The following is a 21,081-nucleotide window of genomic DNA, read 5'->3' on the forward strand; positions in this document are numbered from 1 at the left end:
TCAGTTGCCATACTTACAGCTCATCCTGCTCCTTTGCCAGCATCACTTGATAAGACAGGTGAAGACTGGTAATCTAGTGCTCAAACTCTTGACAAGAACCCTGAAATGAAAATTGATCCAACAACTTTCTCTCTGCGTTGCTGTAATCACTTTCAGTGCTCATGATGTCCAACATTTCCAGGCACGACTCTGGTTTTTAAGCTTCAGCTCAGAGAAGTCACAGTGATAGGCAGAGGCCGAGGCTGGTGTTTCATTAGATGCCTCCATCGTCAAACCATGGGGTGGCAGGGGCGTTTCTGGGAGTTTCTCTTAAACCCTATGCCAGATGACAAAACCTGAATGAGCAAAAGAGGCAAAGGAATTAAACATTTGATAGATAGATGTGGAATTGCCTTTGTGATATTAGGTTCTTTGTGTAAACACTAGTCTTTTTGATAAAGTTCGATTTTAAAAATAATCATCATTTCGCAATTGACACAAAGACAAGGTTGTTGAGAATTTGCACTGATGTTGTTACAACCCACATTATCACCTCCACTGCCTATTTACTGGTCATACCCACCTGTTACCAAACATTGAAGTTTCTAGCCCTCAAGTTCATCTTCTTTTCCCCCAGTCTTATTACTCCTCTGGACAAATGCATTTGCCTCCTCAGAGGTTTTGTATTCCTTCCATTTAGCCGGAGGGCCCATTCTTGGTACTGTTGCAAATATCCTTCAGAACTTCAAAAATGACCTCACCCTTTGCCATACAATCTCTGTCACTCACACATTAAAATCCATACTACTCAGCTTGGGATTCAAGACTGAAAAAACCTCCTTTGGGAAAATGGCAACAAACCCACAAGCAGCCCCAGGAAAGAGAGAGCCTTTAGGAAGCTCTGCTCTAGTGAAGGGGTAAATCTATGAATGTCTAAATGGACTGTTGTGTATTTGGCCCACAGGTATAATACTGGTTCTACATAGATTCCAAACAACCAGTTTATAATGAATTCTGAGAACATAAGCCATTTGTAAGATCGGGACTGTGTATATTGCTTTATTTATATTTCTTATTGCTTAAATTACTTTGGAATTGAAATAAAACTAAAAATTCCATCTGTATGTTAGCCGTACCCATTGCAGTAAAGTCTTGCTGTTTAACCCATGAACCCAATTGGGCGTCTGAAGTGAGAGGACAGATATGTTATGAAATTAAGCCTATCACATAGGTGAATATGGAGGTCTACACTTCAGAGCAAATTATTGGGTATGGGAAGTCTACAACTTGATCACCTGGGATAGGCTAATGTTCCTGCTATTTCCAGGTTAAAACTAAAAATTAAATGCATTAAACTAAAAGGTCTAGGGTTTTAGAAAACTTGAACAACAGAAAAGGGAGAAAACTTATGAATAAGAAAGGAATTTGTGTGTGTGGTGTGCTGGGGATGGAACCCAGGGTCCCAGGCATGAGAAGTACATATTCTATCACTGAGTTCCCCAGACCAACAGGGAATTTTGCATGGTGGCTTCTTCTTTACCCATCTCTTCCTGACAAATAGAGGCCATGCCTCTTGTTCACCCTTCATATTCCTCACCCGAGGCAAATGTTAATGAGTGGATATATACCTCAACGGTATGTTCAAATAGATGATTCCTCATTTTTCACATTAAGATAATGCTAACATTTCTTTAGAGCTTACTATGTAAAAGGAACTAAGAACCAAGTCGACACATGTACAACAGTACACTTAATTCTCTTGACATTGATGTTTCTACTTTACAGACCAGAAAACAGCCTTGGGGAGTTAATTTCTTCAAGATCAGATACCAAGTGCCGGAGCTCCAGCGCTCACCTGAAACTTCTGCAAACCGCCTTTTTCTTTCATTGTAGATCTTAACACCTTCCAACTGCACCTTTAAAATGTCACTTCAGTTGCCAAGCTATGAGAATATCCAGAAGCAATAATGCACATGGTAAAGGGCTATAGAGAAAGGGAAGAGGCAAGTACCAAATGCTATGGGAATATTAGAAATCAAATGAAACCTGAGGCTTCAGTTTTCAAGGTAAAAAGTAAGGATATCAAGATTTATCAAGGAATGGGGTACGGCTCAGTGGTAGAGGGTGCTTGCTTAGCATGCTGGCGGCCCTGGTTTAGACCTAAATTGGTCATCTGACTTTGAATAAGTACATGGCCAAAGGGTAGAAAGAAAAAAATAACTAGTTAGCTCTTAGGGATAATCTTTTCATGAATCCCCATTGTTTCAAACAAAAAAATAATCTATCAAGGAACTTTTCTTTTTTTGGAGAATGAAATAAGTGAAAGCAAAAAACATAAAAAAGAAAAGAAAAAGGTCTTCACATTTCCCTGTTGTTTCCCCTCACAAGTCTCCAGTGCTAGAAGGATGCTGTACACTAAATAGGCCCTTGAAATATTTTAAAACTTTCTTATCTGAATAGTCAGTCTCATGCTACTAGAAGAAATACAGTAAACCACAAAGAGAACAGTGGGTTTATAAAATCTTTCCTTGTTTGCTTAGCTGGTTATCCCTGAAACGTAAGGAAGGGGTGAGTGGGGACTTGCATTTTGAAGTGAGTTACTGATGCTGTTTTGTGCCAAGGTGCCACACCTGTGCTCTGTGGCAACAAAGGTGGAAGATTGTAATGAAGACAAAGTACAGGAAGGGCCAAGGGGCTTCCTTCAGAGAAAGAAAACAGGTGGACAGTGATTTGGGATTTGCCTTTCTGTACTCATTACTACCAGAAAAATATTTGGAAAGTTCAACTCCTGTTTTAGAAAGTAGCTGGCAACCAACCATAAGAATACCATTAAAATATGCAAGTTAGGCAAAAATCACTGCATACTAAGTTTGTTTTCCAGTATTCTCAGAACTTGGGAGTTCTAATGTGATCAGTTATTTACAATTATAAGGCAATGTTCTCTTTCTTTGCAGAGATAAAGTGTCCTTTCTGTTAAAAGGGTTCAAATTATTTTACTTAAGGTATTGAGTATTGTATGTGTACTACTTGGTGGTTCATATGTTCAAATACAATAAATTATGGGACAAAGCCACTTCTGGAATAAAGCAAGTTGTGGTCTCCTTTAGAACAATCAGCATTTCCCACCCCAACCCACCCCTACTTTCTCATGAGACTGGGACGTGGAAAGACAGCCAGTGTCAGAATCAAGAATATCTATGCTGCAGGTATATAACTGAGAAGGCATTAAGATGATAGGTTTTAAGAGTTAAAAAATGTATTCAGTTGTATCAAAAAATATTTATGAAACCCTCCTTTATAAAGTGACACAACTAAGATTCTTCAGGGTGAGAAGGGAGGTTGGCTTCCTAACATATTGTAGCACAGCATAGAAATGTTAGTAAGTCTACCCCAGTCAGCACTTTGCATCAATTATGCCCAACCTTTACAACAATCCTGTTATCTCCACTTACTAATGTCACACTGCTAAATGCATTTGTCCAATCCATGCTTTCTGCCCTGCCTCTGTGGTACAGACCAAATTGTTTACAAAATTTACCACTGAATGGTTATTTTATTCACCCTAATGATATAATATTTAAAAAATCAAGCAAATATTTCTTAGAATAATAAGCCAGTGACTAGGAATTGAGATTTTTCAACTTTTGGAGTGAAAAAATAATAATCAGAAATGTTTCTCAAACATTATGCATATGCTCAAACTCTACAATAAATATAACTTTTTTCTTTCAAATTTCATTTTTATCTTAATACCCCTTTTCCATTTTTCTTTTTTCATCTAGTTAAATATATACCCTAAGTATGTCTTGTAAACTATCTATCTGAAATTTCAGTTCTAGTGATTAAAACACAAGCAAAAGCAGCAGAGGCATGTCAGTCTGGATAAAATAGCCACAAAGGAGCCATGAAATCATTACAAATCAACCATGATGCATGCCTTTCTGATGGCAACAATATCTGGGAGTGAACACTGAGTCAGCTTAGAAATGTCGGTTAACATCAAAGCCACAAAAGAAAATATTAAGACAGGACACCAAGTCATGTTCCCCTTCCCATTGAGTGTTTATTTTATAGCTTTTGCATCAGGTAGTCAACTGAAACACTTCAACAACAGAAAGCTGGCAGAGTGTTAAGGAAAAGGAGTGATTATCTCTCCAACAGATGTGACAAAATGGTTTCAAGTTGGAAACGGCTGCATAAATGAATCAACTGGCAGGTGGGGAGGGCAGGAAAAGAAGTAATGAGCATCTTCCAAGAAGACTGCATGTGGTGGGGGGAAGGCACTGCTTAGCTATTTATAAAAGAAAAGTCAAAACAGACAATATGTGTTTCTCTAAATTACATTCAAAACAGTTTTAGAGATGCTCACATACCTGACTCTCAAAAGAAAGCTACAAAAGCGGTCTAAATAAAAAACCAGATGGACAGCACCAGTGTGTCTGTCACAGGTTTATCAAGAATATGTTTTAAAGAGGTCATTATCATCAGAGGCCATTTTATAAATAGTACTGCAAAGGTCGAAAAGCTGTATGAATTTAAATTATAGGATAAATCTGACTAAATGGTCACTCATTTCAATTTCTAAAATTCCCCCTCCAGGGAATCAAAGCAAGCTCTACTCCAGAGGAGCTGAATTGGCAGTGCATTTGAAACAGGGTTGCTTTCTCTTCAGGAGACTGCCTGGAGAGCAGTTCACAAAAACTTTGCGCTGGGTGCATGGATGCAAAAACTTAATGGCAACTGCCCCACTTCCTCTCAGAGTAAATAGCACTAAATTTAAAAAGAGGCAAACATTCAAATCATAAAGCAGAAGCACTTGGGCCTCTTAAAGACAAACTTCATAAAAGGTTACAGTTCCAGGTGCTCCTCATAATAAAGGATTCTGAGACCATAGGTGTGTTTGACAATGACCAATGGGAAAATCCAGCTAGATGATTTACACAGATGTTCTCTGTAGAATTTAAATATAAATTAAAATACCAGCTATGCATTTGGGAACCAGTCTTTAGTTAAATTCTCTAGTGCTTTTAGGATTTTATTTCATTTTATTAAAAAAAGAGAATGTCTACAAACTATTTTCTTTCTAACTATGTAAATACAATGAGCAAATCATCTGCAATATCAAAATACTGTTTGGGAAATTACTCACAGCACTAACAATTTTAGGAATTTCCAATAGGACATATAAAGAGCAAGAACAATGATTTCAAATTATAGGCATTAACTGAATTTTAAGAATAGGGAATAAAATTAAAAATTTAAAAGTCAGCAAGTTTAAGTTCTCTGATTTTCAATAGTTTAAATCCAATCATCAAGAATTCAGATGCACCCAATATATTAGAAGTTGCACAAATGCATATGGATGATAAAAAAGTAATTCCCATGCAATATTTTAAGTGTTGCTATCAGATATATTTAAGTGATACTTTACAGATTAAAGCTGGGTAAAATCAAAATATATCCTCCCCAGTACATTTTAAAACAATCACAATAATTTATCAAGTTGTCATTTCACAGCAATTAGAAAACAAGAGTTGATACAAGTTGAACAAAAAGGTACTTTTAAGGAAATAAACATAGATATAGATATATATACACATACACATATAACATTTTCTTTAAAGTTCAAAGTGGTTAATTTACTTTTGCATTATAAAAAAAATATCTCCCTATGGTCAAAAAGCACGAAGGCTGAAAAAAGAAAACCACGGTTGCCACTTTAAAAAAATACATATTGTCTCAGTGATTCTATTTGTTTGATTATAAAGTTATGTATTATAAGGACTCAGACTCCTAGGACTGTACTGGACCAGATGGAATTCAATCCATCCCTTTCTCAATCTACAGAAAGGACACTCCTAACCCTCTCTAAAAGATGCTAAAATATATGTCCCTATTCTGAACTGTTAACCTGGGAAAGAAAACATGCCCACTAGGAAGCAATATACATAAAAGTTTATGAATCTGTGGGAGAGACTGCATGAATCGAAAGTTATTCTTTGGATATAAACCAGGAGCTTTTGGAAGTATATAAACTTTTAGGCCTCTAGGGTACAGATACAAAAATGGTTTCTCCATAAATATGATTTTTCTAGTGCAGGGGCTAATAGTCCATGGTCCATATCTAGTATGTCATCTGTTTTTGTAAATAAAGTTTTCTCAGAACATAACCATGCTTGTTTGTTTCTGTACTACAGCTGCTTTTTCTTTTTCTTTTGTTCAGCAATGACAGAATCTAATGGCTGTGACAGAGACCTAAATTATTTACTCTCTGGTCCTTCACAGTAAGTAGTTTTCTGACCTCCTGATCTGTGTACTACTAAGTGCTACTCTAGTTATCTAAAAGAGTTAAAGCACCTCAAGAAGACTTTAGCATGTACTCCAAGAACAACTTGGGGTTTGTTCATGAGTGGGAGAACGTCAAACACCCCACCAGAAGTGGTATTTTACTTTTGGGCAAGGGAACAATCTGTGTTTTCAGCAAGTATCTGTAAAGTTAAATTTAAAACAAGAACAAAAAATCCCCCAAACATATGCCTGGCTATGTTCTCTCAATATTTCTCTTTAGTTGGGGGAAAGGGTACTAAAAATGATTCTGTCACTCCGTTAGTGTTTCTTGAGTTGTTTATAACTGTTTGCTGCTAAGTAGTGCTCCTTCCTCCCCTACCACCATTAAGGGAATCTGCCTAAAATGCCGAGTTGGGAGAAGACTTGATCAGCAATATTCTCTTAAACTAAACATATTAAAGATTATTCTTTTAGAATATGTTTCTAATTTCTTCATCTCTGTTACTCCAAGAGGAGGAAGGTAAAAAATGCACAGGGAAATTAAACTCTGCAAAATATATTTTAAAAACCATAAGTATAAAATAGCTACCATTTTTGAATGGTAATATAAAATACAAGCAAAAAAAAAAAAATCTTTGAACTCTGAAGAGCAAGGTTTCCCTATCTCTAGTGAATGAACCAAGTCTATTCCAAAAGGGAATCTCCTGAACTCAAGCAGCTGCTCATGAATCTTCAAGAATTCACAGATGTTTCATATTTCAATAGTTGTTGAAACATGGAAGATAAAACACTGGGAAGATATTTATCAAACACAAATTTATACCAAGATAAACTTCTTTTTTTTCACAAAGCTTAAAAGTGGACTTTTCTTTGTTAAAAAATGAATGGTATGAAACTATATGTTAAAGATGTTTCTATAATAATACCTTACATTTATATATCGCTTTACAGTTTTCAAAGTGCTTTCAGCATGCCATCTCATTTAGTCCTCACAACAGCCCTGTGAGGTAGGTACAGCAGGTATTATTACCCTCATTTCAAGGTGAGGAAATTGAGGCAAAGAGAGGCTGAGTGACTTCTCAAGATCACACAGCTGGAAATTGCAGAGCAAGGACCAGAAATCAAAAAATTTTGACTCCTCGCCTAGTACTCTTTCCACTATTCTGCCTCCTATTATGAATAATGTACTCTATCAAAATTGAAAGGTTATTGAAATTCATTTCAGTGATGTCTTAACAGTAAAGTTAAATGAGAATACAAGAACAGTAGACCTGATGATTTTTACTTGACATAATAAAATTGGTGCAAAATCACTTTGTCTAATTACTTGTAACCTTTTGGTCCAAATACATAAAATATGCAATATTTACAGCATTTTCCTTTTTTTTTGTAAATGCAATGCTTTAAAACACATTATAAAGCACCTTAGTAAAAATAGTCTACAGGAAAAAGTACAGAAGTAGTAGGAAAATCCTACCCATACCACAGCTCACTAATGGAGTCATAATATGGAGTCACTGATATTTCAGTTTACAGCTGTACAAACAACCCATGGAGAAACAAATACTAAACCTGCTTTTTAAAATATTAATGTGCTGAAGTCTTAACTAAAACTTCAGACAATGCCAACATTCTTAGAAGCATCTTCCCAATAATAGATACTGGGGAGACAGGAATGAGAAATACTGCTTTGACTCTAACTTTTTATAGCATCATTCATGGTTTAACTTGGGATTTAACACTAATGATCACCAAAAAAAAAAAAAAAAAATTAAAGCCACCTACATAAATATGAGCAATTCCAACTTCAGCAGTAATATTTCTTAGCAAACATGATCAAACATTCCAATAAATTTCATGAGACATGGTTCACAAAAACAAAGCACACACTGCCAAACAGTTATTAACACTATTCAGTAGAGGTGAAGTGGCAAATAGATTTATCTTCAGTCATGGTTAGGTGAAAAAAATGCTTTATCAAAACAAAAGAATCAGAACCTTTTCTGAAATTGTATTTAGTCTTTTGATTAGACCTGCCATGTGTTTATTTTAGGTGATGCAAGTTTTTCCCCCCAGGTAGGAGGTTATAACTCTCACCAAATTTAAACAGAAAAAAAAAAAATGCCTGAAACTTAAAACTTCTCAGAACTCTGACATAGCAGCCAGTATCTACTTCCTTGACGTTACTGTCTTTTTCCTAACTCAGCTCAATACGAATTGTCTTATACATATGATCAGCGCTCTAGGTTATGAAGCTGGGATCTAAGGTGAAGGCAGGATCAAAGTTCTAATTCAAGAATTTAACAGTCACACCTGTACTCAGTTCGATTTAGGGTAAATCTTTTCATAGAAAAAGTTCTGTGCAAGGATGTAGAGGTCTCCATCTTTTTCTCGAACAGCATGGGCTCTGATGAATTGGAACTGCTCTAGCGCAAATTCATAGAACTCATTCTCCATTTTCCAAATGTCAGACTGCTGCAGTTTTGCAATGGTTTGTTTGGTGGGAAGTTTCTTCTCTGTGGTTTTCCTAAGATGAGATTTCTTTCCTACTTATAAAGGAAAAAAAAAAAAAAAAAAGGAAAGGTAAACAATTAAGAGAACACACAAAAGATCAATGCTTCTTTATCTGAAGAGATGGTTTAAATTAGTATGACACACTGAAGGACAGGCAACCAAATTTACATTAATATAATCCAGTAAAAAATGAAGCCCTGATCATACTAGAACTGTGATTTATTCTTTTAGAATGTAAATCCTTAACACATTGAAGATTTAATGAAATGTCAAACAGTAAGTGTAAGGATTACCATTCAGTAATCTGTAGGCTGTCAACTCATACACTGTATTTTCAAGTGCTTTCACTGTATTTCAAGTGCCTCTAAGACTAGTTTATTTTAAAAAATGATAAAATATCTATTGCCAAACTTAATTCTGCTTTCTCATAACCTATATTTGTTAATAAGACCGTAGAAGCTAGGGCATATGCACACTCTAGGATAGGAGTTCCAATGACTACATCTTATCAAACAGCCAAAAGAAATTTAAAAAAAAATCAGAATTAGATTGGATCTGCATACTTACTTTCAGATATGCCATAGTATCAAGGCTGCTGAAGCAGACTTTTGGCAAACTATAACAGAAGCAGCATATTACATTTGTATTAGCATGTCTCAGTCCCACCATCTTAACCTTCTTTAAAATGGTAGTAAGTAGGTCCCAATGGTTGTTATCTGGCCTTACTGCATGTGACACATTTCTAAGCTAGTTCTGAAGTTTGAAATATTTCACTATTCCTTCAATGCCTTCTAATTTTACCTGATACATGTTCATTCATTTAAAAAATTATTTAATGAACACTGTGTGCCAGGCACTGTTTTGTATTGAAAATAGTGAACAGAAAAAAAAAAACAATATACCGCCTTTCTGGAGCTATTTGTTGTGTTTTACTGAAGTAACTTCAAATAACATATTTTTCAGGTTGCAGACAAACAAACAAAAAAGTTAGGGACAGCTTTACAAAGAAACCCATCATTTATATACCTGTACGATAGAGCTCTGTAGCACCCCTGAAAAACCGGGGCAAAGCTGCCTCCAATAACATGATAAAATCTTCAAGTTCTTCAGTAACTCCCACCAGGAAGTATTCATTAATTAGGTTATATTTGGCTTGATCCATAGCCCACCTGCTTCCCACATTCCTGAAACCAAAGAAAAGGGAGTTAAAAAACTGGCTGTGAAATCTGCTTAAGTATCTGATGCCTCTGATACTGTATATTATGGAAAAAACAGATAAACACATGTATATACAAAGCTTTAATGCCCTTTTATTAACATCCTTTGGGAGGAACACCTGTTTTTCATTTCCTTTGCCTCCATCCAGTTTCTGCTCAAAATGCAGTGCTAATTCAGACTTCACTAGAGAATTCCTAATATGAACAAAGTCTACTTTGAGGTCAATTTTCAAAATGCACATATATAATATATATATTTCTTCCATCTGATTTAGTGTGTCAATATAATTTTTTTAAACCACTGTAAACTTTGTTCAAGAGTTTTTTAGGACAGTCTAAGCAATTTGTGTTTAGTGCTTATCTTTTTTTTTTTTTTAGGTACTGAACATTGAACCCAGGGCCTCATGCATGCTGGGCAAGGGCTCTGCCACAGAGCCACACCCCAGACTTTTTGAAATTTTTATTTTGAGACAGGGCCTCCCTATGTGACCCAGGCAGACCAACTTGTGATCCTCCTGCCTCAGTTTCCTGAGGAGCTGGGATAATGAGTGTGTGCCACCATGCCTGATTTAGCACTCATCTTAATTTGAGTTTAGTATTTTTGGTTTGTGCTGAGCATAGTGTTTCTTTGGGGAAAAAAAATTTCCAGAGATTAAACCAGAGGTACTACATCCCCAGTCCTTTTTAAATTTTTATTTTGAGACAGCATCTGGCTAAGTTAAGTTGCTGAGGCTGGTCTCAAACTTGCAATCCTCCTGCCTCAGTCTCCTGAGTTGCTGGGATTACAGGTGTGTTCCCCTGCACCCAGCTGTGTTTCCTGAAATATTTGAGAAACAGAAAATAGTTAAGAAAAGGCTAAAACTCTTTTATTTTTATTTATATTGTCAGTCAGAGCTGTTAACAGATTTTGCCCTAAAAAGATGGCAGTTTGTGGTTTGTTTTAGCACAAACATTCTTTAATCCTAGTTCCAGCTTTGCTTTTAAGCAACAGTGTGATCGATCTTGAACTGGTGGCTTCCACCTTTGTGATTTTCTTTTCTTGCTTTTATTTTATTAAAAAGCAGGAGAGGGGCAGAAAGGAATTGAATCAGTTATTTCCAAGGTTCCCCCAATTCTGAATATGGAAATTCAATTACAATCTTAGTAATGCCCAGTAGAGCAATAACTGCTTACAGTTTGAAGGCAGAGCTTGGCAAACTTTTTCTAGGTTCAGAGAGCAAATATTTTAGGCTTTGCAGGCTACATGGTTTAGGTCACAATTACTCAACTCTGCTATTGCAACTTGAAAGTAGTCATAGACAATAAATAAACAGTATATGACTGTTCCAATAAAGTTTTATTTATTAAAAAAAACTAGGTGATGTGCTAAATGTGGTCTGTAGGTTTTAATTTGACAATCTGAATTTTAAGGAAATGGTTAAAAATTGAGATGACATTCTTCCTATGCTTCCAAGTATTGTGTTATTATGATGTTTTGAAATAATCTACTGAGTAGGACCTTCGACTTCACAGAAATCAAATAATACACCTCAAATAGTGAAGAAATTTCTTGCATTTTTCAGTATGGTTTTAGGAACTATACTAACTTTGAATATGTTCCTATTTTTTCCCCCTACTTTTGCAATTAAAATGACTGAGTAGAACAAACAAATAATGTACAATTATTCTTAAAAACTGAACACTCAGCATACTCTGAAGAAACAAATTCTTTATTCGAGATAAAATATATTGTCTATATTTTGTTTATTAGTACGCTACACCACAGCTATACCACAACCATAACCTCGGCTCCTCTTAAAGTGAAAATCAGTTTAACAATAAAACTAGGTAAATAATTTGCCCCGTTGATCTAACTCAAATAACTAAAACTGTAAGCTTAGGACAAAATAAGGTTTATGAAGTGACCTGTGATCTCTAAGAATTTTGCTGGAATAGAGCAAAACATCAAAAACAAATAAATAAAATCTAGCTTCTGAGAAAAAGAGTACAAGGATATTTATGTGAGCAATCTTTTAAATGCATTTAAAAATAAACAACAAAGTCAGTTATTATTTAATTACATATTATTTTTAGTCAGTCTTTTACTGACTTCCCCTAAAGCTAGTCCTTGACTAACACATTTACTTGTGAAATGCAGATTAATAGAGATAATAAGGAAGATAATTTAAGCTAACTATTTCCCTACCAGCATTCGGAGCTATGTCCACAGAAGAATGGAATTTGAAGCCAGAGCTTCTCTGGAGCACAGTCTGAGCCGCCCTCAGCTACACATTCATCAAAGGTCTGAAACAAAGACAAAGTGAACACTGGTAAGACATAAATTCAAGTTTCACCTATCAAATTTCTTAATGTGCTAAGTTATTAAATAAATGAATGGGAATAGGTGAGATGAGACAATAAAATGAAAGGAATGGGCAGGTTATAAGAACATACTCAAGATACTGAGGAAAGTTAAACATCGATTTTTTTTCTACAACTTTGTTTTATGCCAATGCTAAGAATTCTTTGCTGCATGAAAGGAAACTCTCCCAGATAATACTTTATTTTTAAAAAGTAAGCACTGATTTATGTTACTTTCTTTGTTAAAGGAAATTATGTATTTGAGGTACCAGAGAACAAACTTGGGAAATTTGGTTGTTACAGTGAAGGATTTACAAATACCATCTGTTATTTCTGGAAAGAAGTTTGAAAGAGTAGTAAGAATATCTGTTTTGAGAGAAGCTTTCAAGGTTCTAGAATCAGGTTTGACCCTACTTTAAGTAACTCTTCAAGGTCTTCAGGTTGCACTTTTCTAACCCATACAATTTAATGAGGGTTCATTTAATCAAAAAATCTATGAGAATAAGGCCCCAAATTTCTTAAACCTGGCAAATCACAACCCACAATTCTCTTACAGGTGACCTTTGCCATGACATAGTGAAACGATCCACAACTTGGTTTAGAAAGCTGAACCCAGAAAACTTAAGTTTTGTGTTAGTTTTCTCACCTAAAAACTGAGCGCATAATCTTACCTTGAGGAATGAATCTACCACAATGACTGGTTCATAGCAGGCATTTAATAAATGAGAGGTCATTATGCCTGTGTCCTGTCTCTCTCCCCACATCTCCTTCCTAGGTCAAACACAATGTTTTGTTGGTTCTTTCCTCCTTGACCTTGGTCCCACCTACTCTTTTCTGAAATAGTTCTTGATCTCTCCTGGCACTAATATAGTCTTTTCTATTTCTTTGAACACCTTTTTTTGGCTTCTTTTGGTGGTTCTTGGTGTCTTTCTAAATGTACTATCATCTTCTTTGAAGGTGTATTTTGGTCCTTCCACTAGGTATTCACCAATTCATCTCAGCTATCTTCTCTCTGCCCACTCCCTCCCTCAGCATAGTTATCAATACTTTCTTGGCTTGATAGATAATTTCTAGACAGAAGACTTCCGAACGAATACCTCCAAATCACCTCTTATCTATCCTCTAATACTTACTGTGCATTTAATTTTTTTCTAGTATTACTTCATATTTACTATTTCTGGAATAGGGTTATATTGTCCTTTACAACTCAGACTCGAGATTTCAGAACACTTCTTATCCTTCTCCATCGCCTCACATCATCTTCACCTTTTCCATCCTTACTTCCATCAGGATCTTACAATATTGTGTATACTGATTCTTGCAACAGTTCTTTTTTTTTTTTTTTTAAGTGGTCAATGGACCTTTATTTATTTATTTTTTTATTTATGTGAGGTGCTGAGAATCAAACCCAGTGCCTCACACGTGCTAGGCAAGTGCTCCATCACTGAGTCACAATCCCAGCCTGCAACAGTCTCTAACTAGGCTCCTTTCCCATCCTTCTTTCTAATCTGCTCTGTACAATAACTAGATTAGGTTAATAGTCATTTCTAACATCTTCTACTTGGAGACCTCATAGCTTCCCTCTACCAACAGAGTCCACATGAAGACTATGTTTCCAGAACAACTTTAACATAAAGCCAATCTTATTTTCTTTCACATTGTATAAATTAGCTAATATTACCTTGTAACAGCCTGCTTAGGATCTAGGTATCTATATGTGTATATATGTACGTCTATATATGTACATCTTGCTTTATGTGCAAGATGTTTTTTTGTTTTAATGTGTGTTATATTCTGTCTCCCCAAAGATCATGAAAACTTGAAAGGAACATCACTATGCATGTCCTTCATAGCATATAACATAATGCTATAAAAACTGCATAATTAGTATTTGTAAGCTACTACTGGAAAGATGGCACTTTGGGGGGCTTATGCTGAGTATTAAAGTGGAGCTAAAGACAAAATAACATTTTTTCATGAAGCATTCTGACAGTCCTTTAGAGTTCTCCTAAATTCTCTGTAATTCTTTTTAAAGTGAAAACGTTTACATTTAAGATCCAATAAACTCATTTCAGTGAAGGTGGTCTGATTTGGATTTACTACCTTAAGCCATTTTTTAAAAAGTGCTTTTTATCATTTATGTCAACTTAGTTCATAAAAAAGTATGTATCTAACAATCACTACCATGTCTCAATTTCCATGAAATCTTTGGCTCAATGAACTGAGTGATGACAGGTTGGAAAAAGTTTTTAATTCCATTTCTATCCAATTTCTAATAGGCTTTGCTTATAATATGTTGTCTCTGAAACTTAACAGAGGTACTCTGCTTCCTTATGGTGTATCTAACTAGAGTACAAGAGAGAAAAGGAGTAAGTTACTAAAGTGATTATGGATGAACTCACATTTACCACTATTTTGTGTGTGTGATTCAAAGGCATTAAAAAGATTTTCCTTAAATACAAGAAAATGGTGTATCCAAAGAGGCTGCAATATGAAGTTTCCATAGAATCACTATGTAGACACTTTGTGAATTTAAAAGTACACTATTAAAATTAAAACTGAATAGGCATGCAGGATGGCTATTTTAAATTAGCCAACTCCTGGTTTCTGTACTTCAAGTTTGTTAGTACGTTAAACAAACAAAATATTTAGAAAATCTTGAAATCTCTTTTTGGTCAGTAGTTTAAAATCTGCTAACCTACTTTAATAGACTAAGAGTTCCATGCCACTAGCAAGAAAGGCAGAAGTGATGTACACAACTTCTGGGTTACTTGCTTATTAACACTTCCTTTCTTTCCATGGGCTAGAAAGCAGATGCAGTAGTGACCCAAATTCAAAAAAGCATGTAACAACCACCCTAAATAATGGCAGAACAACAACATGGTAGGAACCTAGGTCTTTGAAGGACAGTGTAGAGCAAAGCTGCCCAAGAACCTGCACCTCTCACTCTAGGCTTCTATGTGTGAAAGACAGAATCTTATTTTAACCATCTGGGCTTCTTTGTTTTAGCAGGTTGACAGCATCTGCTTAACTCATCTACCAAATATTTAATTACATAATATAAAAGTGAAATAATAGTTTGGGCTTTGTCTTCTTTATTGATCACGATCTTTTGAGGAAGATGTTTCTTTCCTGTCAAATAAAAGAACCCAAAGATGGTCGGTAGAAAGGAAGATGTGAAGAAAAACAGTAACAAAATTTTTAAAAAATTATGAATAATCAAAAATTGTTCATACATGCAGATGTTCCAGATCTTAGCCTATATCAGAACTTATTCCTTTTCTATTTAAATATTTGATGAATAAAGTAAGCCTAAAATTTCCTAGTGAAAGAGATCAAATTAAGGCACATCTTTACTATATGCAGTTTTATGAGTCAATCCTCTGAAATCTCAATCGAGATGAACTGCCTCACTGATTCCAACAATCACATTAGCTCTTGGGCTTCTCTACTCATGCCACAAAAGACTGTCACACAGTGCGTGATCACCAAAGTTTTCTTGGTTACTTGCTAATTCCCATTAACCATCTCTTTAATATTATAGTCATATTTCAGAAATAGGATTTTCTATAAATGAGTAATTTTCTCTTGTTAAACTTCAAGTCCTTAAATAAAAAGGAAAACGATCAGACAAATGCAATGAACAGAAACACTCCAGACTCTTTCAAAAAACCCAGATCGGCATAAAAAGTAACTGAAAAGTTTTTAAGATATGATCAGCTGCTCTTATGCAGATTCATATGAACTCCCGAAAACACACCAGTGTTCATTTTTTAATTATATTTTCCAAACTTCAAAAAAGATTATACACCCCAATTAGAATGGTGATTATCAAGAATATAAGCAACAACAGGTGTTGGAGAGGATGTGGGGAGAAAGGTACACTCATACATTGCTGGTGGGGCTGCAAATTAGTGCAGCCACTCTGGAAAGCAGTGGGGAGATTCCTTAGAAAACTTGGAATGGAACCACCATTTGACCCAGCTATCCCACTCCTTGGCCTATACCCAAAGGACTTAAAATCAGCATACTACAGAGATACAGCCACATCAATGTTCATAGCTGCTCAATTCACAATAGTCAGACTGTGGAACCAACCTAGATGTCCTTCAATTGATGAATGGATAAAGAAACTTTGGTATATATATACAATGGAATATTACTCAGCTATAAAGAATAATAAAATTATGGCATTTGCAGGCAAATGGATGAAATTGGAGAATATCACACTAAGTGAGATAAGCCAATCTCAAAAATCCAAAAGACGAATGATCTCACTGATAAGCGGATGATGGCATATAATGGGGGGTGGGAGGGGGGCAAGAATGGAGGAAGGAGGGACTGTATAGAGAGAAAAGAGGGGTGGGAAGGGTGGGGGGAAGGAAAAAATAAGAGAATGAATCAAACATCATTACCCTATGTAAATGTATGATTACACAAATGGTATGCTGTTACTCCATGTACAAACAGAAACAACCATGTATCCCATTTGTTTACAATAAAAATAAATTAAAAAAAAAAAAACCAAAGATTATAGGGGTAAGAGTTGGGAACAAAATCCATAATCTTATTTAATGGAGTCACCTGGATTGGGACTAAGCCTTTTGTATTTTATGAAATGAAGGAACTGAAAGCTAGACTGGACCTGGAGTCAAAAAAGAATTGAATTCATGGGCTGGGGAGATAGTCAGTTGGTAGAGTGCTTGCCTTGCATGCAGAAGGCCCTGGATTCAATCCCCAGCACCGCAAAAAAAAGAAAATAAGAATTGAATTCAGTCCCAAATCCTACCACCTTCCTAATTGTGTGAGCTGTGGCAACATGCTGGAGGTCTACATGCTGGAGGTCTTGGGGTCTAGAGTGTACAGTAGGAATAACCCTGACCTCGCAGGATTGTTGTGAGGTGTAATATGACTGCAAGCACCCCCACACAGTGCCTGCTCAGCAGTTGACAATAAATGCTAAAACTGGGGGTGAGGGTGAGGAGGTGGTTTTTTATGAACCAGGTACAAATGATTTTTTTAAAGCCATAAAACATTAAATTGTTCTTTAGACCATTTAGATTACTCATTTAGGTATCTAACTCCTAAAATTAAAGTTGAAAAATTAAAGTTTGATGTTTGACAATGATGAACACTATATTTACATTCTAATTCCTTTCTGCAAATGATCTGCTTCATATTTTACATAGACAATGGAAGCTAAGCGTGAGCTCTCTTGATTTTCTGCTTAGATAAAAGCTTACTACCACCTATAGCCTCTGACTGCTCCCATCTTTAACATGGGAATACCATCCTCTCCCCTTCTGAGACCCTGTTCTATCAGTTTTTCTAGTTTCTTAATTATTCATTTTGCTTTCTTTAGATGTATGAATACATACGTCCAAATGCCTGTCACGTAAGAAATATTTCCGATGTTTTCTGTTCCTTTCAAAGCCAAACTTCTATTTCCAGAGTAGTTTTACCTCTCAGTTCCAACTTCTTCATTTCTTAGTTACTCCTTAACCTTTTGGATTCCATTTAAACTCCTTCCTCTGAAGTCCCTAATAATTTCCCAATTGACGAATCTAAGGGTCAGTTTTCAATTGTCATTTCACTGACCTCTTTGAAATCAAACTCTTTCCTATCCATTTCAGGACCTCATTTGTCTTCTGATTCCCTTCTCTTAGCTTCCTTGACATGCTCTACTCTCTCTGCCTACTCCTTAAGTGTTAGTTTTCCCCAGACATACGTACTCGCCCTTCTGGCTTTTCCTTCTTTTTTCATTTGGTCCTTTTTTATACTATATTTTCCAAGTGCAATCTCATTCAGTCTCATGGTTTCAACTTCTATTTAATGTTGACATCTCCCAATTTAGTGTGAGAACTATTTCTTTTTCAATTAGTGTATTATAGTTATTCATAATTGTGGGGTTAGTTTTGACATTCTTAAATGCACATATTTGTTTTGTTTCAATCATCCGTTGTTATGGTTTAGATATAAGGTGTCCCCCAAAAGCTCATGTGTGAGACAATGCAAGAGAGTTTAGAGGTAAAGTGATGGAGTTATGAGCACCTTAACCTAATCAGTGAATCAATCCTCTGATAGGGATTAACTGAGTGGTAACTATAGGCAGGTAGGGTGTGGGAGGAGGAGGTAGGTCACTGGGGTCCTGTCTTTGGGGTATATATTTGTCTGGGGTGAAGGGAGTTCTCTGTTTCGTGGTGCCACATCCCTGGCTGTTCTCCTTCTCCTTTGCCATATACTTTCGCCATGATGTTCTGCTTCACTTCTGGCCCTAAGGAATGGAGTTGGCTATCTATGGCCTGAGACTTCTGAAATCAAGAGCCCCAAAACAAACTTTTCCTCTTTAAAATTGTTCTTTCCAGGTCTGGTCACAGCAGCAAAAAAGCTGACTAAAGCACCAGTACTATCTCCTTCCCTACCTCCTCCCTCCCTCAATCCCTTTCTCCTCTACTGATTTGCCTTTCTTCTATAAATATATTTTTAATTAGTACATTATAGACATACATAAAAGTGTAATTCATTGTTATACTTATACATGCACATGATGAAGTTTGGTCAACTTCATTCATAGTTCTCCCCCTTTCCTATCCTTCCTTCTTCCCCCTGAATTCCCTTTCTCTACCTCACTGTTCCACTGTTCTCCCTTCTATTTTCATGAGAACCCCCGCTATCACCATTTTAAATTCTTGTTTCTCTCTAGCTTCTGCAAATGAAAGAAAACATCTGACTCTTGACTTTCTGAGTCTAGCTTATTTCACTCAGCATGATGTTCTCCAATTTCATCCATTTAACAGCAAATGGCATAATTTGATTCTTCTTTATTGCTGACTAAACCTCTGATGTATATATTTACCACATTTTCTTTATTCAGTCTTATATTGAGGGATACCTAGGCTGGTTCCATAACTTGTCTATTGTGAATTGCACTGCTATGAACACTGGTATTCACATATCTCTACAATGTGCTGATTTTAGTTCTTTTGGATAAACACCAAGAACATTAAAGGGATACAAATAGGAAAAGTCTGTTTGTTGATGACATGATCCTATACTTAATAAACCCAAAATACTCTACCAGAAGACTTCTGTAGCTGATAAAAAAAATTCAATAAAGTATCAGGATACAAAATCAACATAAAAATTCAATAGCTTTCCTATTCCAATAATGAATCTCCTGGGGAAAAAAATCAGGAAAACAATTCCATTCACAGTAAAATAAAAAAATAAAAAATAAAATAATTGGAAATAATTCTAATCAAGGAGGTGAAAGACTTCTATAGTGAAAATTATAGAATACTGAAGAAAGAAACTGAAGAAGACCTTAGAAGATGGAAAGACCTATCCATCTTATTTTTGGATAGGCAGAATTAACATGGTCAAAATGGCCATATTACTAAAGCAATATACAGATTCTTCATAGAACTAAAAAAAAAAAAAAAAATCCTAAAACTCATGGAAAACTGAAAGAACCAGAATAACCAAAGCAATATTGAGCAATAAGTGATGCTGAAGGCACCATGATACCTGATCTCAAATGATACTACACAGCTATCCTATCAAAATCAGCATCATGGCATTGGCATTGGAATAAACATGCATTCTTGATCTATGTCTGAGGTCAAGAGATTTCTAGTGAATATCTCTCCCAATTTATGGATGACTCAAAGCCAAGTCCAAACAGAACTCATCATCTCTTCCTTAACTCCCTTATAATTTACTCTTCTTGTTTTTCTCTTTCATGAAAAGAACTACCTTAGTCCAATCAGAAACCTAGGAAGAAGAGATGTCACGTTTGACTCTTGAGATGTACATTGTGTGGATACTGGTACCTCTGACTGAGATGAACAGTAATTCACAAAGAGAAGTTATAAAACCTTTAAATATGCCACCTACTAAGCTATTATATTGATTTTTCTGTGGTGTTTTACACATAAAATACTTTCTAAACAGCAATAACATATTTCTTTTTCTCTTTTCTCCACTGAAGGTACAGGGGGTTGATCCCAGAGGTGCTCTACCACAGAACTATATCCACAGTCCTTTTTAATTTTTAAATTCGGAGACAGGATTTCCCTAAACTGGCCAAGCTTAACCTCACTTATGATCTTCCTGCCTCAGTTTCCCAAATTCCCAAAGATGTGTGCCACTGTGCCCAGGAATAATGATTTTCAAATGCTTCTGTGACACAAAATAGTAAAATTCACATTCCATAAGCAAAACATATTCAGAGAATAGGGCATTGCTAAGTACTACGGAGACAACATTTTGTAAGCCCATGGTTAGGATCAGGTAGGACTAAGTCTGGACTTCTAACCTTGTTATCTTTTGCAAATTAATATCTATTTTTAAGTAGAATATACTAAATTCACTATAATTCCTAGCTATCTTAATTTACTTTAGATAATTTAAATAAAGAAATAGAAAAGGTTTATTGGGGGAGAAATTGTGATCTCTGGAGCTGTTAAATACTTCCTTTTTTTTCTTTTTTTTTTCTTTTTCTTTTTTTTTTTTTGTGGTGCTGGGGATCGAACCCAGGGCCTTGTGTTTGTGAGGCAAGCACTCTACCAACTGAGCTACATCCCCAGCCCTAATACTTCCTAATACACAAACTAATTCTCTTTGGATTTCTATTTAAAGCACATACATGTTTACTCTTTCTATAAGTATAAACTCCTTTTGGTTAAAAAAAAAAGTTAACAAAAATATTTAATAATCTACTAGGAAGCTAAAATTATAACAA

The 21,081-nt window shown here is 35.6% G+C and overlaps 1 protein-coding gene across 2 annotated transcripts in view; it reads right to left on the reverse strand.

Annotated features, from left to right (window-relative positions):
- Positions 1-4,017: 4,017 nt before the first annotated feature.
- Hs2st1 (heparan sulfate 2-O-sulfotransferase 1) overlaps positions 4,018-21,081 on the reverse strand; it is a 188,913-nt gene continuing 171,849 nt past the window's right edge. The window contains exons 5-7 of one of the 2 annotated variants that reach the window (XM_047550755.1): positions 12,184-12,281; positions 9,808-9,965; positions 4,018-8,813 (exon numbers count right to left, since the gene is read on the reverse strand). In XM_047550755.1, the coding sequence (XP_047406711.1) occupies positions 8,587-8,813; positions 9,808-9,965; positions 12,184-12,281 (483 nt within the window). In that variant the 3' untranslated portion in view covers positions 4,018-8,586. Of the gene's footprint in view, positions 8,817-9,807; positions 9,966-12,183; positions 12,282-21,081 lie in introns of both variants that reach the window. The other variant, XM_047550746.1, reaches the window with a different exon arrangement.

Source organism: Sciurus carolinensis, chromosome 1 (genome assembly GCF_902686445.1).
Source record: "Sciurus carolinensis chromosome 1, mSciCar1.2, whole genome shotgun sequence".
Classification (NCBI taxonomy): domain Eukaryota; kingdom Metazoa; phylum Chordata; class Mammalia; order Rodentia; family Sciuridae; genus Sciurus; species Sciurus carolinensis.